The sequence below is a fragment of the Bactrocera dorsalis genome, chromosome 5 (assembly GCF_023373825.1).
Source record: "Bactrocera dorsalis isolate Fly_Bdor chromosome 5, ASM2337382v1, whole genome shotgun sequence".
In the NCBI taxonomy this organism is placed as follows: Eukaryota; Metazoa; Arthropoda; class Insecta; order Diptera; family Tephritidae; genus Bactrocera; species Bactrocera dorsalis.
This window is the reverse complement of record NC_064307.1, coordinates 2,152,858-2,180,309: the sequence shown is the minus strand read 5'-3', so window position 1 is coordinate 2,180,309 and position 27,452 is coordinate 2,152,858. Positions and strand designations below refer to the sequence as shown.

General features: G+C 35.9%; 1 protein-coding gene across 1 annotated transcript; it reads right to left on the bottom strand.

Moving 5' to 3' along the window:
- Positions 1-457: 457 nt before the first annotated feature.
- Positions 458-26,394, bottom strand: LOC105232706 (ammonium transporter Rh type B). The gene is made up of 8 exons (XM_011214488.4): positions 25,060-26,394; positions 19,878-20,046; positions 16,904-17,069; positions 15,295-15,556; positions 8,576-8,766; positions 1,765-1,965; positions 929-1,022; positions 458-868 (listed from the first exon to the last, which is right to left on the bottom strand). Exons 1-8 carry the CDS (start codon positions 25,217-25,219, stop codon positions 771-773), a joined length of 1,341 nt encoding a protein of 446 aa, XP_011212790.2. The 5' UTR covers positions 25,220-26,394; the 3' UTR covers positions 458-770.
- Positions 26,395-27,452: the final 1,058 nt, after the last annotated feature.

Below are 27,452 nucleotides of genomic sequence, written 5' to 3'. Positions count from 1 at the left end.
GAAGTCTTCATTTGTAAACACCGCGGTAGTAGAAATTATTCTCGGGCACAATGACATTCCAGTGGCGCAACATAATTGGGCGCCAACGTACTGCTGACACTCTGCCGGCGTCCAAAAGGCGTGAAAGTTTGTCGAAACTTTATACAAATTCGACGAAAATTATGGCGAATTGGCACAAGGCATCGCGGCAGTGAGTGAAAAGTAAGAGAGGAAATTAAAAAATTCAAAAAAAAACAAGAAAAATTGTAAGAACATGCATAGATGGTGGAGAAACTCTTGAAAAGTGCAGCGACAATGTCGTAACACACACACACACTTGTGAATATAAATATTTATAAAGGCATGTGAGCATTATGTTGATTAAAAGTTTTCGCTAATGAGACGAAATAAGAAAACAAAATATATAAATATTTGTAATTACCGAGGCAATTACTTTCAAGTAGCAAAACAAAATGCATTTAATATTTGCTTCGAAATTGCTCGTGTTTATTAAGTGTGGCATAAAACATAGTATTCGACGTTGCTCTACATAAACTAAACTAAACAGTGATGACAACAATAATCTAACAAACAACAACTAAAATAATTCAAATGAATTATACTTATATGATTACAATTACGTTGTGTTGGGACTCCACAAAGTAACAGCACTTTGGCTGCTATAATATTATTAAAAAAAAAAAAACTTAAGACGCTACAAATGAAGTGTTCTAAATTTTCCATGTAAAAAATGGAAATGTAACATAATTTATTTATGATTTGGGGCTTTACTAGTCTTCTTTGTGATCTGGCACCTCCCAGTGTAGCTCGTCCTGATGATGTTCGTCCTTCTGCAATTTGCGCATGCCCGTGTATTTAAGGATAGCACCTAGAAGAGAGAAGAATAGCATGAATATCACAGTATGCTTAAGACGCTTTCTTCAAGTACCTGTTATGATGCCACCGACAATGGCCACCAGTAAGGTTACGGCAATGGCGCAAAGTTGAAAACCAGCTTGAGCGGTTGCTGTACGTTCATAACCCTGCAAACAAGAGATACACATTTGTTTACTAAAATCTTTAATTATATTATTATTTCAGGTCATGAAGGTTTCTAACTTCTTTTGGACACTCGCAGAAACAAAGATCACTATCAGCTACAGTCTATCATAGGAGATGAAGAACCTAAGACATACAAGTATTTATCTCCAATTTCCGAATTCTGTTATATCTTTATCCTTTCGGCTGTACTGCTGACTATGAGGGTGAACATTCTCTTGAAACATATTAACAATTTTCAAGTATCTTTTTTGGCGGAATTTGGAAAATAGTTATGACAAAAATGAACGAAAATTTCAATAAGGTAAAAAAATTCAAAATGAAATAAGTGAGAATGGGCTAAGTTCGGGTCCGAACATTTCATACTTTTGTAACTTGCAATGATTAAAACAAGAGGAATACCATCCGTTACCTCAGACTTGTTAGTTATATAGAGTCTAGAGCAAGTTTTCTCCCGATTTTATTCATTCTAAACACAAATATGCACCGTTATTAGAAAAAAACGCTGTCAAAAGTCAACCATTAGCACATATTCACTACCCAGGGGCTTAAAAATTTTGTTTAGATTTTAGAGTAAAGTGTTTGTACGACGAAATATATTAACTTTATTTGGCAAGGATTATTGTCGAAGACAGTGCAATGAAAGATCGAAAGCAAGTTCTTGTAAGACGCTTTTTGTATTTGAAGGGATTATTTTTTTACTACAGATCTGCATTACATACTTACACCAAGGATAATTGTTGAGTTGCTATTCTCCGGTGCTGCAGCCATAGCTGGGAAGATTTGAATCAATTCGGACTTGTATTTTTCCTTTGTGACCAAACAGGCAAAGATAGCTGAGGCGATCGCTGAGAGGACGGCTGGCATGCCATGTAAATTGTGAACGCCGCAAGTGTCGTGTATGCCCAGTACAGCGGTGATGCGGGGCTGTAAAAATACAATTGAAATAAAACTCAATTAATTAAATATTCGAAGATATAACCCCTTTAATATACACATATTCATATGGATAATAATACCTTTTATACTAACCAAGTTCATACCCAAAAGTTCTTTTCATTTATTTAATATACAGCGTTAACAGAGACCAAATAATAAATATCATCAGTTCATATGATAATTAATAAATTCTAATTTCGCTCTGAACTCAAAAATTCCACAAACATTGAGTATTAAACAACTAAATTATGTTTGCAATTTGAAAGGCACTTAATTAGCTAAATCAGCGCAATTAGTTTCGAATTATTTAAATTAATGAAAAATTTAATGAAAAGGAAAAAAAGTGCTACTTAAGAGCAATTGCCTCCGACACTTCAAAAGGCACACTCGACCATTATGCTAAATATAAAAAATGTGCACAATATTTGAAAAAAAATAAATATTACAACGGCGCGAGTGGGGAAAAATTGCTTTCAAAATTGTTCAAAAACTACTTGTGGCACTCAAAGCGCCGCGGTCACCTCTGCACAACCACAGTCGCACCAGGGAGCGGTGCGTGAGGACGGTAGAGAGGGACGTTTGCTCTGCGCTTGAGTGCTGCGCCGTTGTATGTTTGCATAGCTACATTAAATTTATTCATATTGCCTGCACACCCTTTGCAAGCGATGTCATTGCAGTAATTCAATATTGCAATTCGCTGGGAATGGCAACCCTCGCCTTTAATGCGGCAATCGACCTCATGCAACTAAATTGAAAATTGAGCATTTTACATTACAGCGAAGCGAAGTGTTGACGAAAATACTAATGTGCTTTGTTGAGGGCATATTTGCAAGTACTGCTGTGGGTGTGTTTGTCTGCATCCAACACCATAATTACTCGCTCCTCTGGCATATTGTGGCTGCACTGCCTGCCTATCTCTTTGCTGGGTGTCTGTCGGTTTGTCGGTGGCGTTGCTTGTTTTGATGGCCTTTAATGGCTCAATAATATGCTACGTCGTTTGTCGTCAGCCTCAACAGCAGGGCAAATAAGTATGCGCACTTTTTGAAAGGGGGGTGGATGTGGGTGTGGGCGTGCTCTCGCTTGTCACTGGCGGTTGCACAACCTAAGTACTCTTCAGTGACTAATTTGCATTTTGAATTAAATTTAATAAATTTTGTTATAAAATAATGACTTTTACTTATATACTCAAATTTAACGGTTGCACATATATACTCATGTGTGCGAGAGTGTGAGTTCCAATCGTTCGCTGCTGCATATCGTGGTTGAAACTTGTCAAGGGCACTTTTGATTTTTCTCTGTAATTAAAGGCAATGCGTTGGCAGAGGACGTACACAGACGTACGTCAACATGCAACTCTGTAGAATTTATAGCAAATTGATGCAGCATTTTAATTAATTTTTATATCTAAAATGCAATTAACTAATTAAGTAAGAAAGTTGCTGAATTTTTTCAAATAATGGAAAGTGCAATTTCTGCAAAGTTTTTTGATGTGTTTGAGAGGATATTCGTTAGAAATTTAAATTTAGGTCTCAATTTTGTAAAATAAGAAATTTTTTAATATAGTATATGTATATTTGTATAATTCGCTACATAATTTGGAGTCTGTGATATGAATGAAATAAAATTACTTTGCTTTTACAACATAATATGAACGGCTTATTTTCAGCCGATATGCTATATGTGTACAGAGGTTACTTTACATATTTTGGGATTTGAAAACAAAAAGAAATGTTAATAATTAAAAATCGTGTTTTTGTTTTTCAAAATATTCTTCATTAAGATCTATGTACTTTTACATGCGTTTAAACCTATGCTTTTAGCACTTTTTTCAGTCTGATTGAGGTATCTCCAAAACACGCCTTTTTAACGCACCAATCACCTCTTAAGTTGTCGAAAAACGTTGACTTCTTAGTTTATTTTTTACGTACGGGAATAAAAAGAAGTCATTCGGTACCGAGTCTGGACTATACGGAGAATGACTCATTAAATCAATTTTTTCAGTGCTCAAAAATTCAGTTGTTTCAGTCGATGTGTGAGAGCTGGCATCGTCTTCAGCCGTTGGTTCTCCGGATTTCATGAAAGACAACTTTACTATTCTGCGTTCATCCAGTGGTATGGTTGCGACATGTCCAGGTTTTACACAAAACAGGTAATCATTTGCTTGGAACTGCTTCAAGCAACTTTTGTTGGATTCGGCTCATCGTGAAACGTCTGTTTACTTACGGGCCCATACGCATAAATTCACGATTCACCACCTGTTGCGATTTCATCGACATGTTTCGAAGCACCACTATCGTTTTTTGTTAACATTTTTCTCGACCAATCGACACGAGCTTCATCGTCAAAAATTGAATTAAGTTAATATGCACTCTTGTTGAGCTTATCCACGTCGAAAGTTTTAAAAAATAATCGCACGAAAATGATCGCGATTTCATTCCATTTTTGGTCGAGAAGAATATTTTACGTTACTGTAAGCAATAAATTCCTTTAAAATTACTTGAAGCTTCTAATACAACGACAAACCTCCGAATACATGTATCTCTGGCAAGAACAAGCTGTCATAAAAACTAATCCACCAATCGTTCCAGGGCGAATTAAAATTTTCACAATGATCTATTCGTGGGGTAAGTAAGAATTCGCTCACACCTTTAGAATATATGTAATTAGACTGGTTTTATTCTATTATGAGATAGCGTGTTATACGTGTATTTTCGTGGATAAAATGGCTGAAATTGAACGAAAACTTGACCTAGGCTTCACATAACGAATATCAGGTTGTAAGAGTATAAAATGTTCAGTTGCACCCAAACCTTGCCCTTCCTTACTTGGTTTTTGCATCTTATGAGTAACCAGATTTCTAATAAATATGAAAATAATACTTTTTTGCTTAATTTCATTTCAGTATTATGTTTTACAACCTTTAACTTTTACTACTGCCGTCCCTTTTAGACCCAAATTAGAATTAATTGGATATTATTTCTTAGTATTTAACTAGCTTTTGATACCTCGCTTAAGGAGAACATAAATATTAGCAAATAATTTCACTTGCCCTGCGGGCACTCTTTCTCAAATTTCAAACAACTTTAAGCACAAAATACAAAAGATCCCTCCCTACTCTCTTAAAATATCTTACTTTATTTATTTCTTGAGCTTATGGAGAAATAGTTTAATTTGCCCATTGCCTGCACCAATTCGAACCCTTAAAAACAACGTCGACAAATTAACAACAAACTATTTTACACCACAAACAAATATTTTATTGATATGCCTTGCAATAAAGGACGCGTGCCTGTGTGTGTTGGTTTGTGGTTTTTGCTGAAAATATGCGATTTATTGCCCAAGTAAAAATAATGAAATATTTCTCGCACAACACTTGCAGTTACGAGTGTACTCTCGACACAGTGTGTTAAAAGCAATGACTCCCATTATTATGCGCTTAGGCCAAATATTTTAATTAAAATTTTCCTTTATTGGACCGTAAACCGAAATTGCCATTAGTAAAATTTGTGTATAATAAAGTTTCGGAAAGAGATTGTTAAGCGTGCTGGCCAACTAACGGAGCTGTGTCCAATGTTTGACCTTTTTTGTTGGCCATAAGGCAGCTAGTTGTAAATATTTGCTTGTATGTTTGCACTTGTAGTTGTTATAGCGTGTAGCTACTCACTCATACACAGAAACTAGTGGCTGGGGGTAAACAATAAAAACAACAGCATGCTGGCGGAAAAACAAGGCAACTACTAATATCATAATGAATATTGCTCAAGCTAATAACAACAATAACAGCACAAACGTGTTGTAGCAGTGGGCCGTACAAGAAATATCAAGGGTACAATTGAATGTGCGTCACAACAGTATCAACAAGCTCGACCCGAATGTATGTTCAATATATGTAATATTTGGTGTAATTGTTGTTGTATAGCCATAACCGGTACGTAATCCAGGCATATCAACACACAAATGTATAGATACTCGTATGAAAGCATGTGCAGCATATACTCCTATTTATGGACATTTTTGCTACATTTACCATGAAGAGCTTCACAAACAATAAAAAACAGAAATTATCAGTTTTTGTAATTCAGAAAATGTTCAGCCTTTTTGATATATGCTTTATAAAACACTTAGATGTAGTTGTGTACACTCATTTACACACACATATGCACATTGTGGCCCGCTTTTATACATACATTTATCATTAAATTTGAAAAGTTTGTATGTAGAACACAAACGCAGGAACTCACTGATGTCTGTATATAAATTTGGTTGGTCGTACAGAGCGTATGAGCAACACTCCTCTATTCATTAGTCGCTAATGGCTTTACGAGTTGCTTCAAATGCACTTGCTGTTATATATATATGTATATGTATGAATAATTGGTACACAATTAGCTTTTATCGGTTGGGTTTTGTTTGTTAATTTTTTGTGGAGTCTTGGCTCGGCAATTACTGACCAAAACTCCAACAACAAAATTTTCATTTCGCTCCATTGTGTTATGAGTACTAAGGTTATTCGTTATATCAAAGAGACCGCTTGTTATTTGCGACAGAGAGACGTAGCTGCTTCAAAATCCTCTTTATAAACTGCCGATAATTTATTGCATTTTTTATTACAAGTTATGTATTTGTCTTTTGCACAAAAGCTCAAAAGCTAAGATGGTTCTCTTTGGTGGGGATGTCGATTGATTTAATGAAGTCAAAAACTATGTCTTTTATGAGAGCTTTTTTAGCTGAAGCCCATTTAATTAATGGTTTTGTGCCTTTAATCCAAATATTCTGAGAATTTCAGACAAGTCTTTGAAAGTTGTAGTTACTAAAACGATGAATAGGCTTTAATCAACTTCGGTAGAACTGCCGAATAAGTTTTTATTTAAATAATCGGAAGCTTTATTATCATAGAAAAATACTTTATGATTTACTATTGTCTAGCAAGTGGTGATTACTATTAGAAAAATGTTATTTGATATTAGTTAGAATTTGTGGTGGAACTCGTTTTTAGAAAAACTCTTACCAACAGTCGAAACTAAAGAAATTTTGCATCTATACCAGCGCCCTAATGAAATTAGTTACAAATATGCGAAGCTTAATGAAAATCGTTACTGTAAAATTATAGAACTTTTTGAAAACCTAATTTTATTGACATTTACGCCAAAATGATGTTTCGGAGTACAAAAACTGCTTATATTAAATTTACCATATAGCCTTTTCACACCGCTAAATAAATTTAGCATATTAAGACTTTAATTTGGATACGTATGTTTTTCAGTTTGTATTTTTTCTGATCATCAACTGATTGCTATTTTATCAATACACACAACAAAATTTACATCCAGGACAACCCGTCGAGTTGCATTCTAATTTCAACTCAATTTCAATTCGATGTTGTGAAATTGTTAGAAGTCCGTAGAGCTGAGTCGATTTAGCCATGTCCGTATGTCTGCATATTCACTCGCCAGAACCATAGTCTGAGATATTGATCTAAAAATTTTTCAAACATCGTTTTTCTCCTCAAAAAGCTGCTCATTTGTAGGAATCGTTTATATTGTACCAGTAAAACATATAAATGACATAAAAGCTGTTCGAATAACCTCTAGTCTTTGTGTGGAATGTCATTCAAACTAATCGATCGAAATCAAGTCTTTGAATGGAAAACTCTTGTGACGAAATATCTTCACGACATGTATTATCGTTACAACCTCCGAAAATGTTGTTCAGATCGGACGATTATAGCATATAGCCGCCATACAAACTGACGTCTAGAAGTCAAGTTCTTGCATGGAAACGTTTTTATTTGTTAACGGCATTATATTGCTTCATTGCTGTGTACATCATGAGTATCTTGTACCATTCCACCAAAGCTTTGTGAGCGATTTCTAGCTTCATCTCGCTTGGCTAAATTGATATCCGGCCACGAAATTTATTTGAGCTTTCATAAATTACAGATCATTTGGCACAATCCACATGTGGATTGGTTTTTATTTCAATGATCGAAAATAATTTCCAATCTCAATCGAATCATAACTGTCACTCACACCAGCGCATATGGAGCGTGAACAGCTTTCCTAGGAGCCTTTCGCAAATGCGCCCAAAACCAATGCATTTATTTTGAACACAATTCAATAATCCACAGAATGCCTACAAAATGGACGATAATTATTGAACATTTCAAAATGTAAGTGAAATTTGTGTGGTGAAATTTGTAACAGCTGAGCCGATGTATGCGCACCTAATTGCACGGCTGGTTGCACAGCGTAATGAAATGTGTTGCGGGCGTGGAATGCCGAATACTCTACAAGGCTTAGGTCAGAATTCCATATTCACTAATTAGCAGCGGTATAAATGCGCCACACGCACACACGCACTCACTCACGCGTTTCGGCCTGCGTCATATGCGCTAATGCATAGCTTTGTTTTTGTGTTGCAACATGCGAAAAAAACCAAAATTTCCCAATAACCAGCAGGCACTTGCAACAAAGCGAGCTTAAAAGCAGGTCGAGCACAAAAACAACCAAATAATATGTACATAGTAACACATATGAAATTGTAGCATGACAAAAGTGAAGTGTAACCAGTGTGTTGTAGGGGAGAATTGCGAACTTACCGAGAGGTAGCTATAACCCAACACCGAAATGCAACCGGCAATGATGCCAATTAATATAGCGCCATGTGCACCGACTAGCAAATTACAAACAGTGCCGATGGCAACGCCACCAGCCAGTGTTGAATTCTGTACATGCACCATATCCAATTTGTTCTCGTGACTAACAAGTGCCGATACTATGAATGTTGTAACTGCAAAGAGACAAAACAAAGACGCATTGGTATTGGTATTATAACGGCATGCTAAAATGTATGAATAGCGCAAAAATATGCTCACAAATACATGCAAAGTGTACACAAATACAAATATACGAAATTGATGTATGCGTACCCGATCTGCTGCACATACATACATACATATTGATGGCCTGGCTGAAAAAGGACAAATATCTGTATTAAACCAATACATGCACACACTAAGTATGAATATTTATTCGGACACTGAAGTTATGTGGACTGCTTGCTGACTGTTGAACCAAAGATTTTGAGCTCGTTTCCTAGTTTGATTGTGCTTTTATCATGTAAAAATGTCTCAGTAGACTTAAAAGTTAATAATAAAAGTTTTTATTTTACAGCTTTCCAAATTTACATTGTTCCCGTGTCTTTTCTGCATAACGTATGTTAGTAGCATTAGATCATGCATCTCCAATAATTTCTTCAGTTTCGGTTCTCTAAGAAGCGCCATTCGCTAGATTGTTTGGCAGTTTCATAAAGTCTGATAAATATAGGGTCCTCAAGTACTTTGTCAAGTATTTCTTTCATGATCTTTACTCGACGACGATTTTGCATAACATTTAGATCTTCTGGTGCGACTCTAGCACTGACACGCTTCGTACCCAAAACATTAAAATGTGCTGAGAACTCTGATATCAACACGATGGTCTCCAAGCTCTGCTTCTTTAACATCCTAGACATATTTGATCAGATGACCTTGCCTTAAGCTCGTTAGTAGTCCGAAAATTGCTTGATGTATGGTTTTACATTTCTAAAATATGTTTACGTACTAATAGTGCCAAGCAACGTAAAATCGGTACACATCGCTTTTCAATAAATTATTCTTTCCACTTCACTGATCATTTAGGTATTGTGGTGACGCCAGTTCAAAATTGAGATTTCTTCTTGCATTCACTAAAGGCTAAGATAAGGTCACCTTGCCAATTAGAGACTATATCGGTTCATGCTATTACACTATATACAAAGTAAAATCTTTAAATTTAATTTTGATTTGCTGATCGTGTTCCATTAAGGTGAGATCACATTTGGCATATCAGGAAATATTTTAACGAAAAGTAGTTTCTAAAAGAAGTTGCATTGATCTATCGCCTCGTAGCATAACATTATCTCTAATGGATTTGTAAGTCTTCATGAAGCTCTTGACAAGTGATTCATATAAGGTTCTATTCTAGATTCTAGTTTAAATCTTTTCAATCTCATATGAAGCACAAAACAAGTGATGCACACTGTTTATAGAGTTTTAATGTATTTTCGTAAAACCCTTCGTGAGAAACATCCACACATAGAAGCTACTTGGCACTGAAATTGTTCCACATTACCAAAAATGACTACTACAATTCGGCCCAACACCTGTCGTAGGCAAACGCACCAAATTTTGTGTTACTATAATTATTATATTTAACTGTAATCCTCGGTAACATTTGCATTCATTGTTCACTGCTTGCTGCATACATATGTATATAAGTAGATGCGTACAATTGTCGTAGTTAAGCTTCGAGGTACATGAATAGACCGCTGTTATCACTGTCACACGAAGCCATCAGCTTAAAGCGGGTAATGATGACATTATGATTTATTGTTACTGAGCAACACGCAATGCTACACAAATATGTATACTCGTATTTCATACTATTCAAATGTAAATGTTAGTTTTTTAACTACGAACAAATATATAATATTATATATATATATATGTATATGTTTTGTATATATAATATATACAAATTCAGTTAAAATAGATGTCGCACAACAAAATGTAATAATATGAAGCTTATACCATGGTAGTTGCATGGATATTCAACTATATTTGAGCCTCTAGAACAAGCTCAACAAAAGGTAGTTATGTGGGGAACAATTTGTTTTCTATTTGTACTACCATAAAGATCTTCGTACGAGTATAGTAAGAATTCAATGAAATTACGAAATCTGGAAAGGTACGTTGGGAACAGCCCTAAATTTGAACCAAGAATTTGTCGTCTCTTTTTCTGGATAGCTCTCGAAGAGCTTCAGGTTAACCGAAATAATGTCTAATGAGACATTTGTGAGATTTAGTACAAATTATGTCACTCTTTTGAGAAAGGTTTCTGCTAGGGCTGAGAATTAATTTTTTGCTTTGCACTAGCTTGAATTTGACAAAGTTTCAGTAGTTTTCTATCTTCTAGTTAGTTAGTTTGGCAGCCATTACCACTTAGAAATCAAAACCCCGCAATTTGACGCGAAGATATGGGTTGACTCATGTGGAGTGGCTAGCGAACGCAAAATGCTATTATTATGAACAAAATCCCGACGCCATAACCTCAAATAATTGAAAGCAAACACATAGGCATATACGAAAATGCCGTGATTTCAATTTCACCACAACGCATTAGCAACGTGTTGTTGCTTGTTTTTGCTACTAGAGCACCGGCTTATACAGATGGTCATAAAAGTTATCGCACCGCAAGCGTAAATGCACAAAAACAATCAGCGCTGATGTGTAACACATGGGGTGCCAGGCAGAAGTTCAGCCATTTACCGAAGTGCTGTTACTCTAACAACGTAACAACCCGAATTACATGCATAGTAATGTACGAGTAAATACTTGCATAATGAATACCAAAACATATAAGTATGTATATATATATGTACATATGTAGGTGCTGCACCAACAGGACTGTTGTCAATGTCATATCATTGCAAATTTTTGGTGAGTTCGACTTTGGTGCTATAGGTTGCTTGTCTGCTGGCTGGTTGTTAGCACTATTAACTATAAGTTTATGTGGTGGCTGCTCGTGTGCAGTGTGTAATTATGGTTGTTGTTTTGGTGTTACCAAAAAATTATGGCACATTATGTTGCAGCATTACCGTGTGTGTTGTACCGTTAAGCACAAAATGGCAGAGTCGTGCAGTTACGAAAAGCTTGTTGCTCTAACACCCAGCTTAGAAATTGTATACTGCTACAACTACAATGACAACAGCAACTACAAGAACAAATACTGTATAGAGGCAGTGACTGTGTTGGCATTTTTGTGCAACATTTTAGCTTAAAAATCAATTAAATAAGATTTTTTCAAATAGGTACTACAAATGTTTACAATATTCTCGAACCACCTGCTCACCAAAGTGAGAGGTTGTTGCAACGTATACATTTGTATTCATATTACTGCACATATATTTGCATTTGCCTAGCTTTTGCGTGTGTGTTTCGGCGTTTAGTACGCTGCGCATGGGCACCCGGGCGTATGAGTAACAGTAAACAGTTTAAATTAACACCGCCGCCGGTGTCATTTGGACCATAAAATGTTTTTGCGCTACAAAATGGCAGCAAAAACAACAACACCCTCCTATATATGTACATATTTGTGTGTGTGTGCGTGGTCATAGTTATGCGCTTTATAAATAGTGCAACAGCTGCGCTGGCAAGCAAACATAGATATTGTGGATATAGCAGCCTCATTCAATGGCAGCCGCACAGTTGCATTATTGTCTTGGGTTCGGGCATAACACAAGTGCTACATGGTGTACAACATGTCGGCTGGCTTGCATGGTAATACTGCCCTAATGCCCAATACAACCGAACTTGGCCTAACTTTAATTACACCAGCGCAAGGGCTCAAGTGAATGGCCGAAAACAAAATTAAAACTACAACAAAAATAACAACTAGTACGGGTTAATAGGAAATGTTATCAGTGTGAATGTGTGTGGGCGTTTTAATATGCGGACAAGTATATGTAATTTGTTGTTAAGTAAATACCTCACATATTGTTTGTTTGTTGTTATGGGATCTACTTAAAAGTTTGTTGATGCAGAGACAAACTTGTGCCTAGTTCTTAGATCCTAACCTGTACTTATCTATTATAATACTTTATTTTTTTAATTTTTATATTTTTGGTTTTGATATAATTTTTAACAGATTTTTTTTTTTTAATTTTTGCAACTACTACATACTAATAAAATGTTCCCTGAGATTAATTAAGATACTTCACATACCATCACCAGTGATGTGGAGTAAATTCAGCCGGGGATAGGTCAAGTCTTCGCTCAATTCTATCTATTTTAAGCATTTTCACGAAGATAACTCACAAGTTGACCGATATATGCGGTACAAAATCACCTGGAAGTTTATAAATCATTGTATTTGGTTTATGGGAGCTAAGAGAAGTATTGGTACTATTCAACCTATTTCAGGAAAAGATTACTCCCGAATTTTAATTATATTTTCATCTATTTCCAAGACCCCAATCTTTCAAGAGCTGCCTAGGAATGTAAAGGAAAGTAAGAAGTTGAATAAACGGGTAGAGTTTGGAACATCCTATAAAGAAAAGTTTGCATTACATGTCGTGGAACCGCTATTAAAAAGCCCTTTTTCATATTACTTGGGAAATAAATTGAACTGTCCTAACCTCTTTCTCCTGCACAGTAGCTGCACCTCTTGTCTTGTATAAATTACTTTATTAATTAGTTACTAACTAGTGTTGTATTTCGTTAGTTTGGCGATTTAAATCAGATCATTATATATATGTAGTCGAAATTATTTTTGCAATTTTTAAATTGAGTCGAAAAAGGTATACTCGTATACAAATTCTTGCTTTAAACATCACTTTCTGTCTGTCTACCAGCTACATTTTGAATATTCATCAATATTCCCATGAAGTTCTTGTAACAGTTTCTGGTTTCCACCGTTATTGCGTATACATTTAATTTCATATTTGCCATATTTTATGTGCTGTTAGTGTCGCCTACGCTTGCGACGGCTAATTTTCATTGAAAACTGTGTTGCCACCTTATCCGCAAGGCTACCTACAGCAATTTTCTGCAAACTGCTGCTGTTAACCTGCTTCTGGCAACACAATTTCTACTTCCTTCTCTAGTTTGCTCGCTATGACTGAGACATATTGTTGTTGTTGTCGCTCTGTGTGCTTTCTACTTTTTGCCTTCCGCTCGTCGCCACGCTCTTCTTGTTGTTGTTGGCGTTTATACAAGTTTAGTTATTAGGTGACTACGAGCAACTTTGTTCGACAAAATACGCAATAAAGTCCGTCCTGAAATATGCCATCCGTGCGACTTGCGCGTGTATGCGTGCGCGTTGCTGTAGTACTTATATTTATTGCTGCCGTTGGATGTAGGAGTCCATAGGTGCCTTTTGAACGTGTTTAAAATAATTTCCAAATGTGTTAAGGCTAGTGTTTGACATTTAATTAGCTCGTGAGTGGAATACAAAATTTTGTCGCGTGATCAACGGCGCAACGCAAGCGTATAAATTCGTCTACCTCAAATAGCCAACAAGTGCTATTACAGCCACCTAACGGCAAACATTTCTATGACTGTAAATATGTATAGTTGTATAAAAGTCCAACAACTCCAGCAACACATATACATATGTATATTTGTGTGAGTTGACACTTTTCAAAGTAATTATGGGCTTATTTACCGGTGTGGGTTATTAAATTTCGGTAAATGGCAGTATTTTTGGTGTTCTTATTAAAAAGGATCTCTCTAGACATATTGAAAAACAACAATGTGAAAATGTGTGGCTCAACATTTGGAAAAAAAGCATTTTAATACCACCCAGAGTGCAAAATTTAATCTCTCCGAGGTTTGACCACGTTAAAATAGCTTTAGTTGCTTATGAGATATGCACATTAAACCTATTAGAAGATGGGCCACGCCCACTTTTAAGCTCTTAACTGCGATTCTCTCTACCAAATTACAGTTTTGCATCATATTTTGTGGTTTGCTTATGGCACTTTGTCCTTTTACAATCAGCCTTTTTTGGGCGAGACAATAGTCAGATTCCGCCAATCTGCAAATACCAACCCCCTTAGGTGCTAAGCACCAAGTTTCATTATAATAACTCAATTTCTATTCAAATTATCGCTTGCGTGGACGGTAACTCAGAATTGAGCTCATATCGTTATCCTGATCCATAACTATCGAAATATTATTTATAGTTTACAAATCTGTAGATATCTATAAATTCATATAGACATTTGTACATGTAACTGTACAAATAAATCCATCATAAGTTCGCAAAGGAACTGATAATGCCTCAAAGCAAACACATGTTGCCTGATCAAATTGCAAGTGTATTAGGCTAATATGATGCTTGAGTGTATTGCAGAATCTACGCCTGCAAGCTTTAGTATCGTTCAACGACAGGTGTTTTCCTACAAATGCTATAATTCTAACTGTAAATTTATGTATTCAAGCTTAAAGCCCCCGTACGCATCCGTTCAAATTATACAAGTGTGTATGTACGAATATGTAAGTATGCATGTGCGCCTGTGTGTAGGCAAGCAGCATTAACTTTGCTTTAATGCGCTCAAGCGTAAGTGTGAACACAAGTACTCCTGCCATTGTTCCTGTTTGTGTTCATGATCCTTGTTGCCTGCTTGCATTGCATTGTTCGTAGGCCGCTTACAGTTCCAGGTGCTTTTGTGCGAGGGTGCGTATGATTCTGTGTATGTGCGTGTAAGTGTGCGAGAGTGTGTGTGGTACGTGCTTACCTGTTGCCGCTGCTAATGATAAATACGTGTTGAGTATGGCACGCTCCCGGGCGTTGCCGTCGGCCAACACCGAATTAAAGCTCGGCCAATACACATACAGGAACAATGTGCCGATCATGGCAAAGATGTCCGACGTGTAATTGGCTCCTTCGTATTTGCCAGCCTCGTTCTGTTCCTTGCTGGGGCGCAACATTAGACTCACAGCCAGACCGAAGTATGCGCCAAAGGCGTGCACCGTTATTGAACCACCAACATCACAGGCCTGCGGGTGTAAACGGAAGCAAGCAATGAATGAAAATAAAATTATAAGGTATAGCTACAGTTTTGCAAAAAAAAATAAAATACCAACAAAAGCAACGAAAAATCCTTACAAACACTGAGCAAAGGCAGCTGCATAATAGGAAAAATGAATAAAAAGTTGCAGTTTCTTTTTGTAAGTAGCAGCTGTTCGTCAGCTTTGTGCAGCAAAAAGCTTTTGAGGAGGGCTTTAGTTGAGTTTCAACGAACCATGCTCTGGCTCTACATACATATACTACGTGAGAAAAAAATACGGAAATGTTTTTGTACCCCTTAGGTGCACGCAATTACAAGCATTTAGTTACCCAGCAGGAAATTGAACACCTACTGACTGACTTTTTGAAACAGTACGCTATTTCCTTATAAAAACCTAATGTTTTGATTATAAAGGGGTTAAGAACTAAAGAGCGTATTGGTCATAGTTAAATTCAAAATCATTTTTTTTTTTACTTTTTCTAGAAGTTTTCAAGAGAATTGGATCAAAAGGCTGCTATATATCCGTTCGTAATTATTTTGACTATTTGGTAAAGATACTAACTAAGTTGAAGTTAAAAAGTATTGCCATATTTTAGAACTAATTTTTGTCAAGAAAAGCCAAATCAACACAGTATTTTTTTCTAAACCATTGTAGAGCTTATGATGTAAGGTTACAGAATTGAAGATTTAAAGGTTAAAAATATGATATGTAGTAGTACGGAGCAACCGTACAAACTGACCCACCAAAAAAATTAAGTTTTATCGAAACCGAAGTTATTTTTTTTGTCTTTTTATGGTTTAATTTAGATGTGAGTAGTTTACGATAGAATATCGTCTGCATGGAAATAGACATTTAAATCTTGAAACGCAGACATACAAGTATTAAGGAACTATTTATCAGTTTGTAGGTTAGATTTGGCTGCTATTTGTCGGTTAGTTGAAATTCTTATCACTGGAATAATCTTTTGAATCAATAAATGTCTGCGTTAAGCTTCCTGATTTGAACGACAATCTCCATGTCAACTCATATTCACCTAATTTCTTGCTGGGGTGCTTCTACTTTTTACGCGCAATTTTGTATTATATAATATGAATATACTTCAGTGCTACTTCTAGGGTGTTTAGTTAAGCGGATTTAAAACACATACTCTGCGTAAAGGTTTTTGTTTCTATGTACATATAGCGTCTACCGAGAAAGACTGAATTTAAGGTGTTGCAGATTAAGCAATATGGCAATAATTAATGCGTGTTTTGTTTTTCTTTTTCCTTTTGTTGTTAATGAAAGAGAGTGGTTTTAGAAAAGGTTAAAATTAAATTTTCAAAAAATTTAACTTACGCTGAAAATGTTCAAAGCCACATATTCATTAGCGGCAAATAAAACTATTTCGACTATGGCCATAAACAAGAGTTGAATCGGTGTTGTACGACCCAATAAAGCACCCATACTAATCAGGGGAACAGCGGCGGCGATATCTGCATCCACAATGTTTTCCAGAATTAAGCTGTCAAAGAAAAAAATATTTAAAAGTGTATTTAATAATGAGATTAAAAAGTTCTTTAAGGTCTCGATGGTAGCTTTGAGAGATATCAAAAGTTTAGTCTATTCAGATATCGGATGTCTAACACGGATATACAAAGAAGCAGTTAGAAAGTTATTTGACAGTTTCTACTCTCTGATATGATAAGAGTAATATATGAGTTATCTTTATTTAAGTAAATAAACATTATAATAGTGTTCAAATTCTTTTCTGCACCCTCTTTGGTCTATCTTTGCCTCTAGGAGTAGTTTTGGTAAGCGAGTACAAAAAGAACGCTAAACAGTATTATAGGGTTTCTAAAGACTAACAAGTTTAGTGACATCTTACCTTATAAAATATTAATTATTTGTGCGAAGTTCTAACATAAAGAAAAATGAGAGATTTAGGAAAATATAAAGTAAAAAGTTTGAAAAAAAAATTGCATCTCTGGTGCAAAATATATCAAGTTGTCAACGAAGTCATCTAACGCTGGGCCAAAGAAACGTGCTGTTTGGATGAGGTTGGACCAAAAAAGGTGGTTCGAAGATTCATTGCTCACAGAATATTTGTAATTTTGGTATGTCGGCGTCAATTTTGGATAAGTAGGAGTTTACGCTTCTACAGCATCCCGAATGAAGTTCCGCAAGGTTCACTCTAGATCCTTGGCGAAACTCAAACTCTGCTTCTGATTTAACTCCAAGTACGCTATTCACTGGAAGTGGGTGGAAGATTTTGAAGTTATTTGTGTCCGTTGTCTGGACGCGTACTCTTCGATGTCGTCGACGTAATCAAGGAATGACATCTTTTACTTCGGTTGCCAGAGAAGATTAAGCTTATGAGTTTCTCATATCTCAAAATTCAGAGAGATTATCACAATTTTAGATTAATTTCACAATGAGCTGTATGAAAAATATGCAAATTTGCCTCAAAATCTTTCTCATTTATCAAGATTAACTGATTGTATTGCCAAATTCATGTTACCAACCCCAGTCTATTAGAACTGGCAATATTAATCGATTTTAGGGTATAAAACATAATCATCTTTAAAGAAAACATATTTCATGTCTGCGCTGAGCTTTTCAGGCTGCAGGCATTTTTTGTTGCGAGTGGAGAGTGGAGCAGAGTAGTACAAGTAAATTAATGTGATAGTTGAGAGATGAGAGGCCATGGTAACCATGTCGCTATAAGCCTGCGGCGGCGCTGACGCGGAATGCTTTGATAGACGATGCATTTTATAAAAATAAGTAGATATGCAGCGGCAAAGTGCTCGTCAGACACCTGCACAACTGAGCTACAACAACAACAACTAAGCATGCACCTGTTTTCGCCACAAGCTGTTGTGGCAGATTCAACAGATTGCACGGCGCAGTGAATGGAGAGCAAAGACCGCTTTGTGTGTTGACGCAAAAAATGCAATTTCTTTTATTGTTGGCGCGCTTAAATGATTCGTCTTAGGGAACATAATTCTTTTCTCTCTTGCGTCTGCACTTTTGCTTATCAGCTATGCATGTGTTGGTGCATGAATCTTATGTTTTACAATAAACGCTGCATCCATAGAGCTCCTTGTATGTTCGTGTGTGTGTGTGGAAGAACATCTTTGCGGTAATAAATGCAGTGTCTGCAGCAGTTTTTGCTCTTCTCTAATTTACTGTTCAAATTCAGCGCAATAACAGGATTTGTTTTTCTTCACTTAACGCTCGTTGGTGGTCTTTGTCAAGCTTGCTAAGCTCACTTTTTACGGTCCGAGCTTATGTTATCTCAAGATTTCCAGCAAATTTCTCTTTCGTGTTATTTTCTTTATTAAACTAGCCGCAGGGTCACTGCCAACGCTGAATTACTTTTGTTCTGAACTTTGTTATAATGCCGTTATTTTCTTTTCCAATCATAATTATCTCAAACTGTTTCTGTTGCGTTTGAGATTTTCCCTGCGGTTGGTTTAAATAAAAGCTTAATTGATGTGACAGCTTTTACGATAAACAAGAAACTTTTTTAAGTCCGCAATTAAAATCAATTAATTTTTAGGTTTTTTTTAGGAATGATGGCAACATTTTAGTGTCCACGACACATTGTGGAGCCAGTGAGCTGATATATTCAGAACTTTTATTTATTTTGTGTTATTATACAAAACCTTTTCTACATTCACGTCTAGAGGGTATAAATATATTTGATGTAAGGCCCCAGTACCAGGTAATGACTAAGTCCTCGCCCAACACTGCTATTTCATGCATCTAATTTTCAAATTTTGGAAAACCCTGGGTGAGCGGAGCAAAGTCAATATTGCTTAGAGAAAGTAGAAGTGTTCCATCGCTTGTAGCTCATCGAAGCAGGAATAACGATTCGAGTTATCATACTCTTTTTCATTGTGTACGGAAAGAGCTAATATATACTCTCCTCAAACGGTAGCATTCATTTCGTTTTTGGAAATATATTATACTTAAAATTCCTAATTATGTATTATTTATACGAGTATACTAATCCAGAAGTCGCTGTATCCTGGGAAAAATTTCCAGTATATACTATTTATAGTCGAGCACGGAAAATCCGACAATTACAGCTTTTGCATATTTAGTAACCAATGCTTTAGATAATTTCATTTTCGGGATTATTTAATTATTTTTTTATGAGATCAAAAATAATTATTGATATTTGTTTTTGTACCTACTATTATAAATTTCTATTTGATTTTTTTTCTTGTTAAAAATTGTTGTTTGCTAAAGCTTTTTAAAATATTTTTTCTAAATTATTTATTAAGTAAATTCTAATATCGTGTGACATATTTATTTGTATTTTTACCTTATTTTTCCGTCTTCCATATGAAAGAATCCCTTGACCAAAATTGACCACTGTACGACCAGTGCGGCCAAAAATAGCGTGTAACCAGTAGCGCTGTAGCCATACTTGCGTAGGAAGGTCATCAGGAAGCCGAAGCCAATGTAGATCATTACCTGAACATCTTGGAAATCTATAAGAAAGAAAAATAATGTAGTTTAAGTAAAAAATATTTACAAAGATTTTAAACATTTTAGCTGTAAGAGAGTTTTGCATAGTAAATGGAATATACTTAAATTTCTCCAAAAATATTTAAAGTACGTATGTTTAAAATACATTATATTTTTTATGTTTTTTGCTTTGTTTTTGTGCTTAATTAATCACAAATAATCGCATGATCCCACATAGATATATGTATGTATGTACATACATAGTTTGGAACTGCATACATGATAATTGAGCATAATTATAATAAATTTATAGACGTACATGTACGTATGTATGTTATAGACAGGGCTGTAGAGTCAAATCCAATTAATGGCTTTGTTAGAGTAATTAAAAATGGCACAGAGCCACTCATTCTCACTCTGTCATCAGTCTATTAAGCGAATTTATCGCTTTATAATTGATGTTGAAGCCATGCAGATAAACATGCAACAACTTGCACACACGCATACATATACATATTTACATGTTTATTTATATGTATTTATAATAATCGCCATAAGTCCGCTTTTAAGTAAAAAAGTTCTTTCGCACACAAGTCGTACATACATACATATTGTGTATGCAAATACGCATATTCGTGTGTGTCCATATAGTATATATGTAAGTGTGAATGCATGTCAGTATTAGTGTGTGTATGTATGTATTTATGCCATGCATATTAATTTCATCTAATTGCTTCAATTAGGCTGTTGCAATTGCACTGCCAAAAGCCAATTGTATTAAGATTAATGGCGGGGCTTATCTGGCTCATCTGTGGGAGTGTGAGAAATCCAAGGTACTCGCTTTTGCGTTGGTGGCTTTGCTAAATGTGTGCGCGAAGCTCTCAATAATTTACTGTAAATAAACCATAAACTCCCTGCAAGCGCACATGCACACACACATATCTGCAAGGCTTACAAGAGTATGGTATGTATGTGTGTTTGCTGGTGTGTTTAGGCAAATATATAAATACTTGTATTTTAACCCGCTAGGGAGTTTATTAGTGTATGTTTATTACCTATTCAAAGACCGCCTATGCGGTGAATTGCTCTCTAGTTTTGAGATCGAACTTTACTATAACAACAAGTTTCGAAGAAAAATCCTTTGGTCATGAAAGATCAGAGTTTTGGAAGGAAACTATCATGTTATTTAGACGAATACCGAAAGTTTTTCTGCTTAAAATGAAAAGAGAAAACCTCATTCGATGTTCTTGCTGGTATGTTATTAGCACATAACTGTGATGACAGTTAAACTTATGCCTCAGCCTAAACTACTCATTTGCAACCATAAAACCCTGTCTACTGTTCAATTGGCTTAGCCATTGTTTTCGCGTTAATACAACATTATGGAGACTTTAATAGGCTTGACGCACAAAAGCTGCAAAAATTAATTCTTGTTTATATGTGTGCGTTGAACAATTGTGAAATCTAATTTTTACAAACATATTTTCTTGCATTTCTAGGATTGCTCCATAAATAACTAATATTTTATTTTTTGCTGAAAAATATATCATTTCTTTTATTTCTTATTTCTTTTCTTTCAGTGAAGTCTTTCTGGTTCGAACAGTACTTTAAAATGCAAGTCATTTTTGATACCCACAAGACAAAAATTTATTTTTATTTCATATTTCGGTATATACAATATGTACGAAGCATATCTTTAAAAATATCAGTTTTTTTTTATGCGATGTCATTATGTATTTTTTTTATTTTTTTTCGATCAGAAGTCATTGTATGGGCAATATCTTCTGGATTTTAGTGCCGTCGGTGTTCGTGACCTATTTTAATTTTAAGACCTTTTAATTCATTACAAAATGTTTTCAATAAGTCGGCAGCCGATCCTGGGTAATATTAGTGGACAGAAAGCATCGTTATCACTATGTATGAGTAATTGAAATTTATTTACATGTGCACTACTGTGATCAAATTGAAAGGTGAATTTTGTCCATTTCATCTCCTTCAAAGTAATTCCCTCCCGCCGCATTACACTTATGCCAACGAATTTTCCAATCATCATAGCACGTGGAAAAATCCTCCGTCGTGTTGGCCATCAGAGCCTTCTTTGATTCAGCTTTTATATAACCAATGCAGCGTGAGATGGCGCATTATCGCGCTTCTTAGTTCAATAAATTCAGACATAGTAAAAATCGAAGAATTCACGCTAGAGCCTCACAAAACAATGCGTATCTCAAATACTAATGAATATTTTGACGTGAAATTCAGCATAGATGCACAAACAGTACTACCAACTTACAGAAAAAAATATTCCCAATTTGAAAAACACGCGAAGTACAAATTAAAAATTCAATTTGATCACAGTACAATATCAACAAGGTATTTCTAAAAATATTAAAAACCAAGTTTAGCTCTTGGCTTGCTTTTGTGTCCCGCATGGCGTATGAGTAACTCAATATAATAATCTGAATATTGTACCTGTATTTGTACGCCATATATTTCCAGTTTTCATATAACATTCACAAAACTTATAGCAAGTATCTGTTAAGCTAAATAGCTATTAAAAAGCAATTCAAATTTCAGCATCAAATCGTAGCCACATCAATTTTTCATTTTTATAGACAGCGCCCAGCGATACAATCAGCAATTAAAGTGTTGCAAATGCTGCGCCGTGTGTGTATATAACTATGTATATAACTGTGTTTTCGGTAAGTATGCAAAACTGTGATTCCCACCAGCATTGTTTTTGTTGCTGTTTTTATTTTGATTGTATCATTTTATTGCGCAGAAATTTTGATTGACAACTTGTATCCCAACATATGGGAAACGTCAAAGTTTTTCAGCCTAAGGGCGCGAATGATACGTACAAGTGTCTAAATTACATGCATGTACATGCACACACACATTCACAAATACATAAATGCACTTGCGAATGTACGTACATTTATCAAATTTTTTGTAGTTGAAGCTTTGTTGCTTTGACGGCTGGAGAAATGTTCGCACCGTTGTGATAAGCGCTCAGTTGTTTATGGCACCCACACACATACACTACTTACATATGTAATGTTAATGTTTATATTGCAAATTGCTAAAAATCACTTTACGACGAAGAAAGCTAATAGATTTTCGTATTATGCCGTTAGTAGCCATGTATTTTGCTGATAGATATGCAAATACTTTTGAACTGTTAATAGAAGATTAACACGCTATTAGCATATTTGCTCAGAACCTCGTGACTTACAATTTTTAAGTTGGTGAAATAAAATGTAAACCGACAGGCTTTGTTGGAATAAACAAATTTTATTTATATTTCTCGATTTATTTAGCTTAAAAACATAATTTACTATTACAATATCCGTTTACTTTACTTATCTCCTCTTTGCTGGTGAGAAATTTTCTTATAAAATATTTCTTGTTAACATAGTTACTAATTTCATACAAGTACGCGCTGAGAAACGTATATGATATCTGAAATATTGAGCTATAGATTTTATTACTATCAGCTCTTATAAATTATTTCATGCCAAGTAGTTTTATCTCTGAAAAAGAATCATAGTTTCTGATTTCTACAGCGCGCCACTACTAAGCGAGATACGTACATATACTACATACATGATAAGCAGCCACTACTTTCAACTGCTGTGAATTTTCGACTTAACACTAATTTACTGTCTGTAATTTACAATTCCATGAAGAAATGTCAATTGTTAAGTCTTCTGACTCGTGATTTTTTTGTGTGCCGAAACTAAATCAATGAATGTTGGTTTTCTATGGCGGGGTTTTCGAGAACCGAGTAAAACTGTTATCGATCTGCACAAGTATTATAAATTACAACATAAAAATTGATACTAAAATATTTTTTATAAAAACCTCATAAACTGTTCATTACTTTCATAAAAAGCAATATAGGTTAGGTTAAGCGATTTCTCTATGACCACCGGCACTCAAAGGTGTCTGATGATGAAATAGTTTGATGCTACTCCTGGTGAGGACAGGCACTCCTTGACTGGCATACAGTTAGCGAGCTTAGCGTGAGTATTACAGACCTGCTGCAGGAGTGAATGCTCACCTCCAAGAAAGAGGCTTCACTTCATAGCAGTTAGTTCACTGCGACCTTAATAGCAGCCACTAATTCTTGAAAAACTGCTTAAAGGTAATATTGACTAAGATTTTCTTACAGAAAACTCCACCTTCAACTTCCCTTCCACCTTCGGGCCCTCCGAGAATAACCCACTGCGCATTTTCTCCAGCTACTTCTCCCAACCCACATACCCAAGCTGAGAAAAAACACCATCTTCAGTAAGGCAGAAGAAAGAAGAATTTTATATAAACAATTATTTTATTCTACTATATACCATGCGGAAATAGGAAAATTCAAAAATTTTTAGCGGATTCAAGACCCATGGTTTTTTTCTAAAAGAGCATATCGCCCGGTGCAAACTCTCAAGCTCTGATAGAGGTCACTTAACAAGTAAGATGTAAATTAAAAATTTTATTAAATGAAATTTCTTCTAGAAAGAGTAAATATCCATAGATATTCGTTTTGCTTTTATTATTTTGGCATAAAACTCAGCCAAGTAAGAATTTATTTCATTTTCTTCCAAAGATTGAAAGTGCACTTTGACAGCACTGTAACTGGAAAAAATACTAATACGCTTCAAATTTCTCAAGTTGAAAGAAATGATATGAGAGTTGTTGGGAAGAGTTTGAGAAAACCAATAATAACCTTTTATGAACCTTTTATTAGTGACACTTGCTATTAGACTATTATATGCAGCGGCATTACATTCGACACCTTAACCTCGCCAGATGAAGATCGTTACGAAAGTGCTTTACTTGTGGCAATAAAAGCAAATAAAAGGTAAGGCATGTGAACACGTTCATACCAAAACTAAAAATAAATATTTATCTTTACTCTCTGTTGGCAAATACTTTCTTCACTCTTAACTTCACTTACTGCAGGCTTTGTTAACGCCTTTCACTTACAGCACACTTACAACTAGGCTAAATTCCATTGAGAAAATACACTTTGTCAAGATACTCACGCGGATATTTGGAAACGTGAGGTTCGCCTAATTCTTCGCCTTCAGCGAGGGGCAAAGCTTCATCGCCATAACGCACGAACAGCCAGAAGAGTGCAAGTAAAATTATTTGCACAATCATCAGGACAATGAATCCAGTCACTTTGGTGCCAGGCGAATGCATCTTGTCACAGCGGATGTACACCAAAAGCAGCAGCAACAAAAGAATTTGAATCCAGGCAATTGCACTGCGTAGCAGTGGGGCAGCACGTCACAAGCAGGGGCGCTGAACTTATTTGAGCGCGTCGTCGACGGATTGCGGTGTTGCTGTCTTTATATAAATGTGTGTGTGGGTGTGTGTAGCACTAGTAAATGCACGTGAAGGAATTTATTTGCGCACAGCTTTGCCACGAAATTGTCAGCTCAATATGAGATGGTTGTGCTAAGTAGCAGCATTAAAAGCGGCAAACGCACACACACGCAGCTTGGCAAGGATCTGCGCTCAGGATGTACGGCGAAAATGTCGGTTTATCAGTTCAATGCGCTTGTCGCTCGAGCTGAAAGTTTCGCGCGTGTCTTATAACAAATTCACACAAGCTGTATTGATGTGGAGAATACAACAACAACAAACGCGCTAGTTAAAACGGCAAAAATATTAAATTTGCGCAAAACTTCCGTTCACGTTTCACACGCGTTTCACACTTACGCGCGAGCTGTTTTCGATTTTCTTTTAATTCGCGAATTTTCGCACAAATTCTCGGTGTACGCGCTTGCAACTGCACCCTAAGCGCTCGAGGAGTATCACTTCCTTTTCGTTGGAAACTTTTGCGCGCAGTCTATTTATTGTATGCTTATTTGAGCTGGCTGGCGTGTGTGTTCGCTTCGCCCAACTGCCGGGGAATGTTTGAGCAATTTAGTCGTGTGTTATTCAACTGGCGCGTTTGTGCGAAATTTGACGCTGCCGTTGACTGATTTGATGATCCGCCGGCCACCGCGCAGCGACAGGCGGCGCGTTAGATGGCCCCTTGTGAGAGATGTGGCTATTGTAGGCGCGCGCGTTTGTATAGAAATGTGTGTGTGTGTGGATGTTAGTGTTGGTAGGGGGTGGCGCTGGTGGCAGCGCTCAAAGCCTGGGGTGGCAGCAGAGTCGCCGGTGGCACCAGTGGCAGCTAAATTCCGATCTCGACGGGCGATGCGCCGCGATAAGTGTGCGATAGTGTTCGTCTGTCTGTTTGTTTGTTTGTGTAGTAAAAAGATACACATTTAAACCGATTCTATTTCATTGTTAAAAACAACAGATATGTTTAGTAACCGTTCGCTGGCCGTGCATAAGCGGCAGCTTATACTTTATCGCAAGCGTGAGTGCCTTTGTCTGTAGCGTTGCGTTTTTATAGCACAAGCGCGGTTGCTCTGAGTAGATTTTTGTTCCAACGTATGTAGTTTGTAAATATTTATTCTCTTCAATTATTTACGGCTATAATTACTTTCGAATGCCGTACATACATTATACATATATATTAGCAGGAACACATGTTCACCGGTTTGATGTCTCATTAATGACAAACGATACTTGACTTTGAAAAAAATCGAAGCAAAAATTTTAAGCACAGTTTAAGTACCGCTACCTGCCGTCTGGCGGTCAGTTGCTTGCACATCTTTATTTCAATTATTGCGACTCACTTATGTACTTAAATGCGCTAGAACAATTGATTTCAATTTTGTTGTTGTGCATTAAGTATTTATGCCGAAATTAGCAGGCAGTAAGAGACATATACATACAAGTATGTACTGCGCATAAAAAATTTAACCTAATTGTTGAATAAGCAAATTGCATAACATAGAAATGAGGTTAAGACGCTCAAAGCATATACACACATACACATATATACTTTTTAGTGTAGAATGCACTTTACTGGCATTACCATAGTGGCAAGCAAAGGAGTCAGAAAACTTATTTAAATAAATTTAAGTCTCAATCACGTGATGACAACACATTTATTTTTTATTACCAAAGAACACAAATACTATTAAAAAAAAAAACAAGAAAAAAAGCTAACTGCGGTTGAATTAAAGTTATAATAACCTCCACGAGGACATTTGTTATAGCATAAACGGATTTAAAAAAATTGTTTGTGTCTATGACAGCTAAGTATATGCTATATTAGTACCATATCGACGACTCCGACTGCTTCGTCTTTGAAAAGGTGGTCAAATTTTAGTTCCCATGACTACAGCCAGAGGGAAGCAGATGAATCGACACATCTCGTTACGCTGATCAGTTATATACATATGTAAATATTTTACAGTTTTCCGACGATCCCTTCAGCTGGCTATGAAAACAGCATATTAATCCAATTAGGTGGGCACCACTGCGTTTTTATAGTCAAGTCGTTTTGATTTAGGCGTCTAATATTGGA

What these genes read in the sequence shown, in the direction of transcription:
- LOC105232706 (XM_011214488.4), bottom strand. Translation starts at nt 25,219, where the DNA reads ATGCATTCGCCTGGCACCAAAGTGACTGGATTCATTGTCCTGATGATT. An exon ending in TGGGTTATAGCTACCTCTCG is followed by an intron (nt 1,966 to 8,575) that starts GTAAGTTCGCAA and finishes GTATTTTTACAG; the next exon opens with CCCCGCATCACCGCTGTACT. An exon ending in TGTCGGTGGCATCATAACAG is followed by an intron (nt 869 to 928) that starts GTACTTGAAGAA and finishes TCTCTCTTCTAG; the next exon opens with GTGCTATCCTTAAATACACG.